This window comes from Pelodiscus sinensis, chromosome 5 (assembly GCF_052426305.1).
Source record: "Pelodiscus sinensis isolate ZL-2025 chromosome 5, ASM5242630v1, whole genome shotgun sequence".
Taxonomy (NCBI): domain Eukaryota; kingdom Metazoa; phylum Chordata; order Testudines; family Trionychidae; genus Pelodiscus; species Pelodiscus sinensis.
Window position 1 is genome coordinate 48979447 of NC_143056.1, and position 9801 is coordinate 48989247.

General features: G+C 44.6%; 1 protein-coding gene across 4 annotated transcripts in view; it reads left to right on the forward strand.

Moving 5' to 3' along the window:
• Nucleotides 1-2638, forward strand: part of EGLN3 (egl-9 family hypoxia inducible factor 3) — a 42332-nt gene extending 39694 nt beyond the window's left edge. For all 4 annotated transcript variants that reach the window (XM_075926946.2, XM_006117668.4, XM_075926948.2 and 1 more), the window contains one exon: nt 379-2638. In XM_075926946.2, coding sequence (XP_075783061.2) covers nt 379-409 — 31 coding nt within the window. In that variant the 3' untranslated portion in view covers nt 410-2638. The remainder of the gene's footprint in view (nt 1-378) is intronic.
• The last annotated feature ends 7163 nt before the right edge of the window (nt 2639-9801 follow it).

The window sequence follows — 9801 nt, forward strand, 5'->3', positions numbered from 1 at the left end:
TGTTTCATGATAGCTATCCAGCAAGCACCATGCTGTGATGTCACAGTTGCTACAGAATCACACAGGACCACACAGTTGGCCTAACTCTGTAGTGTAGATAGGCCTAAATCTCTGACTGCCAGAATGAAAAGTCAAAGGTAGATCATTCTTCTTGTCCTGTTCCATATATTCCCCATGAGCCTTTGATACTGGACACTGTAGGAGACAGGATCTTAGGATAGGTGGACCATTGGTCTGACCCAGTACCCAGTATGGCTGTTGTTATACAGATATTACTCCCCCCCCTCCCCCCCCAGTCTCCTGATTACTGCTATCACATTAGATGTTCAAAACACTTACTTACTAGGACTTAACAGGTTTTTCAATTGCTCATTGTAGATGCAGGGAAGACAGAAGGAGCTCTGCATGAAGACTGAATGGTGATCTGCTGCCACAGTGACTTTATAACAACTGTTCCTGAACTCTTTGCAAATAATGAGATCCAAAGATGACTTGTCCATTTCCAACGGACCATTGGGCGTTCTTCTTACAGGAATGTACTTATTGTCTGTCTAACACCTGCATATTACATTGATGGTACTCATAGTAGCCTCCCATCATTCCTGCATCTGGCAGAAGGATCCCTTGTTTTCTACTTGCCTTTAACTGAAGAAAGTAACCAGGGTTTTAGTAAAAGAAGAATGTCACCAAGCCTAATGCAAGTAGCTAAGCCAGCTGGCTTTTAGTAATTGTGGTAATAAAGATAACAAGTATTGGCACCAGTGGGGGGAGGAGGGGATGAATCTTATTTGCACTTTATGTAAATGTCTTAGCTCAATGGGAAGGAGATTTACAAATTAAAATCTGTTGCAGATGCAGATGGGTGATGCGAGATATTGGAAATGTGAAATTAAACTAGGTATTTGTAGAGGGTCATCTTCTGTTATGCTTAATGTGGGGACATTGATGGGCTGCTAATCACTTTTGCTGCACAGAGCCTTGGCTTAATTCTCCTGAATTACTACTTTCTAAAAGGATAATCTTCCATGTTGCCATCAAACTGCCTGGATTTTGTTCACATTTCAACAGTCAAGCACTTCAGTTACTTTGCCCTTTCACAGCTCCTGGACTGAAGGGGTTGGTGGGGAGGCATTTACACATCTGTTCACAAATCTGTGACTTTCATCTTCAATCAAAAAGAAAAAAAATCAGTGTTCACTTCCCATTTTCAGGTTTGTTTTTTAAAGCAGCTGGTTTCTCCAAAAGATTGGTAACTTGGGAAGGTTGATGATATGCAAAATGCTTTAGCCTTTAAAGTCCAAGAATTTGTAACCGAGTCTCAATAAAGCAATCTGTTTAGGATAGAAGTGTGAATTTAGAAGGTAAAGATATGTTTGGCTGCCTCACAAATGTATGATGAATAAGTATCTCTAATTCAGAGTCTTGATGTCTCTCTCTCTTTGATGACCATCCTAAACTCGGACATTTGGCTAATTTGTATGTATGTGTACTTTGGATGAAAAAGTGGTGCTGTCCCAGTTATTTCCAATTATTTTTCCTACTGCATTTGAGATGCTAGTTATGCAAAAAGAGGATTAGGCTCAGATGAATAGAAACACATTTTCTTCATTTAAGATGAATAACTTCCAATGTGTCAGCTTTAACTTCCAAACCCGCACTTAGTAGCCCTGCGTAGATCTCACTGATGCTGAGGAAAATGTCATGGTCACATTGAACACGTAAATGAGCCATTCCTGTTTTAACAATTGTACACGCATGGTATAAACGTTCCCACTTTAATATAATTTTACCAGGCTTGTCAATGTATGTCAGTACCTACTATTGTCTTCCAAGTTAATGTTATCCTCTTTGGCCCTTACTCCGCCGTACTTGACCCAGAAAACGAGTGAGAGCACATATGAGAGCTATCCGCGTATACATTAGGATCTTCTGACATTATTCAAGCCACCTCACTCATGACAAGACAGCAACACAAGATCTAAAAGCAGCTGCTTTTCTGGTATGAGAAATGGCAATGTGTGATCATGTGGTTTAATGCCACTTGGCCTGACTTGTGTGTCTTCAGGCATGCATCCTGCTGAATGAGAGATTGGTGTAGCATCATTCCCTCATCTCAATGCAAGTCATTCCTGTAAATCACAATAGGTTCCCTCAAATAAGGCATGTAATTTGATACATTTCTTTTGTAAAGTAAAATTCTTCCACTACACAGAATGGGCCTGGAGGAAACATAACCAGCTTGAAATTCTAATTCCAGAGGAGCCAATAGTCTTAACTGAAAGCAATAGGTGATCCCTTGAAAGTGGAATGTATGTAAAAGGATAAGTGTTGATCACTCTGAAACAATGGCTGCAGGGGGATATGTTTTAATAGTTTGAGTGTCTCTATGCATAGGTGACTTTCTACATTTTTAAATGTTTTATATAAAGGTTTTTTTAATTAGCTGAAGGGTCAAATGTACTAAAAAGGCATTGCTTCTGACAGATTTCAGAAACCCTAAACAATGAGGCTACGTCTACATTGGCCCCTTTTCCGAAAGGGGCATGCTAATTTTATACTTCGTAATAGGGAAATCCGTGGGGGATTTAAATATCCCCCGCGGGATTTAAATAAAGATGTCCGCCGCTTTTTTCCAGTTTGTAGAAAAGCCGGAAAAGAGCGTCTAGACTGGCCCGATCCTCCAGAAAAAAAGCCCTTTTCCGGAGGATCTCTTATTCCCACTTCAAAGTAATAATATTCTTCAAAGTGGGAATAAGAGATCCTCCGGAAAAGGGCTTTTTTCCGGAGGATCGGGCCAGTCTAGACGCTCTTTTCGGGCTTTTCTACAAGCCGGAAAAAAGTGGCGGACATCTTTATTTAAATCTTGCGGGGGATATTTAAATCCCCCGCGGATTTCCCTATTACGAAGTACAAAATTAGCATGCCCCTTTCGGAAAAGGGGCCAATGTAGATGTAGCCTGAGTGTACAGTAAGTCAATTAGATAGTGATGTTGGTGTGAATCACATCAACTGCCAAAAACAAAGTAACGTGTACAATGTTTTTAAGGGTCTGGATTTTAAGGGTCTGGATATTAAAGGTACTTTTGTTATCTCTGTTGCCAGCACGTGGCACCAGCAGTGTGCTTGTTGTAAAAAAAAAAGTATGTTTGCTGAATGTTTTCTGTTTTTGCCTATAGTCTCTTGGCCTATGTAGAAGAATGATGAATTGATTTACCTGGTTGAGACTGACCTTTCATCTCTGAATATGTAAAATTTAAACCTAAAAACAATGTACATAATTAAAAATATTCCCCCTCTTTTCTCATCATAGAGCTGAGATCAGTGGAAAGGACCTTTTATGACTTTTCACATCTTAATTTTAATAAGCCATGTAATGAAGCCTTATTCTTGAAATCTCCTACGTTTCTCCCACTTTTTCTTGAGAGGGTGCTTGCAAAGTGCTACACAAGAATAAAGTTTTTTTTAAAGTAGCTGTACTGATGATAATATGTATGTCTTCTCTAGATGTGGATTTAAGGAATTCCTTTTTTTCAGTTTCATGGAAAAGTGTTTAAAATATATACCGCTAGGCAGCATGTGCCATCTGGCCGTGAAAACAGACTTTTTTAAAATTTCTCCAGTGTGTTTAATTTTCAGTCCTTCCAAAGGCACCAACAGCCTGTTTACACATTTAGGTGAATGTGCGCCTTCATCATTCATGTCTGCACAACGGCTGTACACCAAATACAAGTAACGTTAAAGTTTGGTTTGGTTTTTCTTCCATAGATTCCAAGGCCAAAAAGGATCATTCATCTAATCTGCCTTCCTGTAGAACAGAGACTATGGCACTTCCCCCAAATATTTCCCAGAGCTCATCTTTTTAGATGAAACCCACAATCTGGATTTTAAAATGGCTTTAAAGAAATGAGTGGCCTTTCCCACTGTGACTTTATTTCACATTAGACCTTGTTGGAAGATATGCATACTCCACTAAACTATCATTCCTAACAAGGCCTGCTGGTTGTGTAAGAGAGCTGGGAGAGGACAAATAACTTGTTTATAAAGCAAAATAGTGGTAATATAGAGGAGCTATTTGTATTCTTAAACCTGTACCTGACTTGTTGGACTGTTAAGCAAAGGGGGCCTTTCAATCTTTACCCTTGCTCCTGTGAGCAAATGACTTCTGCAGAAGTAGAGTTTGAAGAGATCATGATCTTTTTAACCCCTTATTTCTGTAAAGCGTTTTTATTCCATTCCTGTTGAATATAAAATGTCTGAATGTGTTTTCTTTGTTTTTTTGTTTTTATTTTGTTGCTTTGTTTTGGTTGGTTGTTTTTTTTTTTGTTTGTTTTTTTTTGCAAATAGCTGGCTCAAACACCACTTGCATCTAAAGGAAATGTATCTATTTGCAGGCAAATAATTATTTTTACTTCAACTGTGATGTACTACCAGCAAGTCTGTTTGAGAGTGAGTTATGGGTAAACCTCCTCTTGTCAGGTTGTATGCTGGTCAACAATGCTGGCACTTCAGAATCAATAGATACTGATTCATATGGTGGTATTTTATGATCCAGGATATTGTGTTAATTAAAAAAATGTGGAATAAAGCAAATAAAATGTTGCAGGAGTCAATAAACACTGGGTCATGTTTAATTCTGTGCTGAGCAAGTCTCTTCAGTCTCGTTTCTTATTGCGTAGGTATGAGATTTTGCATAGCTAAATGTATTATAGAGTTGAGAAACGTCATGACCTAAAACATTATAATCAGTACTTTTCCATAGATAATTGTAGTAGTCCTTTTGGGTACTGCACATTTCTGGAAAGTGTTCAGAGAAGAAATCCATTCTGTTTCCAACAGTTTGGCCTGTTTCCTTGGCCACTTCCTATTCTTTTGAGGTTAGTCACCTAGCTAACTTACACTCTTCTTGAAGCACTTATTTGTTTTCACATTCCTGTCAGGCCAGATATCAGCTGAGAATGTTAAGTTTTATTTTTAACAAAGTTCACATCCTTGCTCTGCTACTTTTTCTAATTGAGTTCCACAGTTTTCTCTTCCACAACTATGGGAGACTTTTCCACATTAGCACTAACATTTTGTATATTTAATAAGAGAGGCATTTTCACTATGCAGTGCTGTAAACTCTCCCCTCCCCCATATTTTTATTGTGGGATTTTTTTTCCCTTAAGCAAAACAAGTCTGTACTGGAGGATTTAGTGCCCTTTTAAAGAGGAATTCTACAGAATTCACCCCTCCCCCGTGAAGTGTTCTATATAGTCCAAGTGAGAGGTCTGCTTCTGTACTGTTGAGGATTCCTTACTGTACACATGGAAGAGGATCCATTTTAAATCAGTGGGCCTATTCCTGTGACTATATGCTCTTTACTTGAACAAGGGGTTTAGAATCAGAGCTCAAGTGCCATGTCCATCTAAATGCCTAAAATTTAGTTGTAGCTAGGCTGATCCTACCAGAGACAAGATAGGTGAGGTAATATATTTTATTGGTCCAATTTCTGTTGATGAAAGAGACAAGCTTTTGAGCTTACACAGAACTCTCCTGCAGTTAAGGTTGTGGCATTGTCTCCTGTTGTACACTGCCTGCATTCATCCAGTGCTGAGGCTAGTACAGCCCTGCTCTAAGTTAAAGGAGCTGCCCTGCAGCTCCCAGTGGCCTGATCCTTAGTTCATAAGTCATAGTGTTGACGACAATCCTTCTGTCCCAGACATGTCCCCTACAACTAGGGGGCAATAAGGAGGGTGTGGCATGTTACCCCTCCTCTTGTATGAGGCAAGTTTTCATATTGTGAGCCTTGAGCCTCCCCCTAGGTCACCAGCATGGCATTTGGAATGCAGGGTGTGGAATTTGACCCAGAGGCCATCAAGGTGTCATGGCCGTCAAGGGAGGCTGGAGAGCCCTGGTTTCTGCCTCTTACCTGTCACATAACCCTGAGCAAATTGCGTCACCTGTGCCTTAATTTTCCCAGATGTTAAATAAGGACAGTGGGATTTTTATTGATTGATTTATCTTCCTCCCTAAGCTCTGTGGCTGAAAATTGCCCTGCAGGAGCTAGGTATTATTTTTTTCACTTCAAGGCCTCATTTTCCTCTGCCTGAAAGCTTAGTATCTTTCTCAAACATCATATGCCCTCATAGAGTTTTAGCTCAGCTCTGGAACTAGACCTTAATTTACCCAGGAAGGCAAAAAATTCCAGAGAAAAGCTATCCTGTGAAGACAAATCCTTGCTAGCCAGGAGCATGCAATGAGGGACGCAGGATGGAGCTATGGCTATTTAATGCCGTAGGTGCCTAAAATTACTGAGCACCTATGTTTTTCTTCTGAGCATGGGCCAAGCAGCCTCATTATAGTCTCCTGTGTCCTGCCTGTAGGTGAACACTGTTGCCCCAGCCACTTTTCGTGCACCTGAAGCCATGCCAAATCATGAACCAGGAAAGCTATGTGTGTGGCTGCCTAAGCAGCGAGTCGGAGTCCAAGCCAGTATGCTCTGGTCTATAAAAGAGAATTATTTTTTAATAACCACTCCCTTATTTTGAAACAAGAAGCAGAGCATCCACACTACCAAGCCTGTTATTTCAAAATAACGGGCTGGTTATTTCAAAATCTGTACTTCTGCTTTCCTCAGGATGGAACACTTATTTCGAATTGTTATTTCGAAATAGCATTAGTGTGGATGCTCCAGCGCTGCTAATTCCAAATAATTGGCTTCCAGAGGCCTCTCACAGCTGCACTTGTGGCTGCTCTGGCCACACGTGCCAGCTCCATGGATCCCTTTCTTCTGTGGAATTTAAAACAGTAGGATGGAGCCATGGCAGACCCCACTGCTCCCTCAGAGCCTCCTACGGCTGCCAGCACTCCTGCAGCACCCTCGGTTGCCACTGGCCAGGGATGCAGGAGTGCTCTGGCCTGGCCTGGTGTGGAGATCCTGGACATCATTGAGGTCTGGGGTGAGAAGACCAACCTCCAGGATCTCGGCACCAGAAAGAGGAATGCAGACGTGGATCGCTGCAAGCCTGGCTGACAAAGGCCACACGACCAGGTCTGCATAAGACAAAAGAGCTCCAACAGGCCTACGACAAGGCCAAGGATCAGAGCGGATTCTCTGGAGCCACACCACACACATGCTGCTATTGTGAACAGCTCGAGCCCATCCTGGGAGGTGGAATGGTCATCTCGCCCCGCGGCGTCGGCGTCTGGCTAGAACATGCCCTTCGTCAGCTGCCACAAGGGTGGGCTTGAGGAGACGACCAGCCAGTGACCATGCCCACAAGCCAGGAGCTGCTCCTTACCCTGCAGCCAGTCCCCCACTCCCAGGGGCTACATCTACACTGGCCCCTTTTCCGGAAGAGGCATGTTAATTTCACCTATCGTAGTAGGGAAATCCGCAGGGGATTTAAATATCCCCCGCGGCATTTAAATAAAAATGTCCGCCGCTTTTTTCCGGCTTTTAAAAAAGCCGGAAAAGAGCGTCTACACTGGCCCCGATCCTCCGGAAAAAGCACCCTTTTCCGGAGGCTCTTATTCCTACTTCAAAGCGGCGGACATTTTTATTTAAATGCCGCGGGGGATATTTAAATCCCCCGCGGATTTCCCTACTACGATAGGTGAAATTAACATGCCCCTTCCGGAAAAGGGGCCAGTGTAGACGAGCCCAGGATGTCTCCCAGGCGAACAAGGAGGAAGGCGCATCAGGTGAGTTCTATAACTTTCTCTATGCATACGTGGGGGCAGGGGATGGGCTGCATGCTCCTTGCTCAGCCTGCTCAGCCTAGGGGTCACACAATAGCCTGTGTACATGTTTGCACATGGAGCACCAGTCCAGAGCACTCAGTCCCATGACCCTCTCACACAGGAACCTCTGTCCTCACAAGCTTCCTGGAGAGGCCTTCCTTACTCCAGCCTCCGTAGTGGGCCACCTTCCCATGACAAGCCACCACTAAGAAGTCTGGGCTCATGGACCCTCGCAGCAGTGTTGCACACAGCACAGGGGCATGGCTACACTCAGGCAGCAGGCACTCCTGGTTAAGTGTGGCAATGTGGAGGAGACTACTCTTGTGCATGGGGACCTGCCAGTGGGAGGCATTGAAGGGGACCCCAGTAGCACTCCTCCCCAATACACACACACACTCACACCCTCCTCCAGCAGGTAGAGAGAGAATTTCTCTTTCTGCGTGATGCCACCAATGCCAGACGTGGCGTGTGCAAGACACAGGCCCGGCACCATCTCATGCCTGCTTGTCCCCGGGCCATGGGTGTAGCGATACGCCCCTGGGATGTCTGTGCCCCTACTGGAAAGCACCTGTGGTCTAGGCAATGTATGGCCTTGCTCAAAGCACATTGAAGCGAGATCTTAGGTATCGGCTCAGAAATTGGGGCTAGGCTTCATACACAGTGTCTCCTGGGATGACTGCCCTTTTAACTTTTCTCAGCTGGGACAGCTGCGACCATGGCACGTCCCCTACCATCCATGCCCTCTTCCTGACACCATGGGAGCCACAGGGGGATATGTACCCAGGAGAACCTAATGAGGGAGCAGATGGCCTGCCTGCAGTCCCACATCTGGGGGCTTGAGAAAGAGCACAGGGAGCAGGCCACTGACCGGGACCAGCGGAAGCCCACCTTGGACCAGCTCACACACTCCTACCTCACCTCAGTGATGGAGCGCCTGGCATCATGCATGGAATGGGCCACCAGCCACCTCCCCACCTGCACAGGGGCTGCCAGCGCTCCAGAACATGAGGCAGCGGGACCTCTGGAGCAGTCAAAGCCTCCTGAGCTACCCAAGGCAGGTGCCAGTCTCAGCCCCATCCCTGAGCCCCCCCTCTCCACTCCTCCTGCATTCCAGGTTCTTTCCCTAGTCCCTCACCTGTTCTATATCCCCCCCAAATAAACAGTCTTGTTTTTTCAACAAGGAAGGCATTTTTATTTGCTCTGCAGGGGAGGGGGGGCAAGGTGGAAAGGGAGGGTAGCAGAAGAGCGGTGTGTGGGAGTGTAACACACTTCCTGCTGTACACTCTGGGAATTAGCTTTTCAGCTCTGGTGCTCCCCCTTTTGACTGGTGTCATGCCTGCTGTTAGCTGTTATTGGTTCTTCAACTCTGTGTTTGGACCCTGTCAGCTGACGGTCAGGGCAGTGAGTGGTGTGTGTGTGTTATACACCCGAGACTTCAACTGCTGAGACCGGGGTCCCTTCGTAGTGGGCAACCTGGAGAAAGTTGATGGGCGCACCAACAAGTTTACAGGGAGAGCTTATTACACCTCAGATTTTTACTGCTAGGATACACGATCCCTTTGCAGCGGGCAGCCTGGGGAGGCTGAGAGATGCCCCAACGGATCTGTCCCCTGGAAGCGACACGATCCAACGCGCAAGCTCTCCCTATATCTGTCCCTTATGACCGGCTGAAGTGCTTTTAAATTGTGCCTGGTTCTGTTACAGCAACTGAAGGAGTCAGGTTAAAGCTGAAACAGTTACTATTTTATTGTTACAGGGTAAATTTAGCTGTTAAATGCTACTACTGTGTTACAGATAACACAGCCACTACAAAGGACAGGACAGAAATTACACTAATAAGTCACTTACAGGTACCATGAAACCCTTTTGGTTCTCTGAGCTCTTATTAAATGCATGCAAAATACACAGCTAGCAGGTATATATTCTCACCCCTGCGTTCCAGACTTGGCGTGGCCAGCGTCTTTCTCTCAATCCCTCGGAAGGAAGTAAGGCGAGGTTGGGCGTCCCACAGACCTTGGGAGACAATCAATACCTGCGAGCAGGTGTAGATGATTGGAGCTCAAATGGGGTGGGCTACTA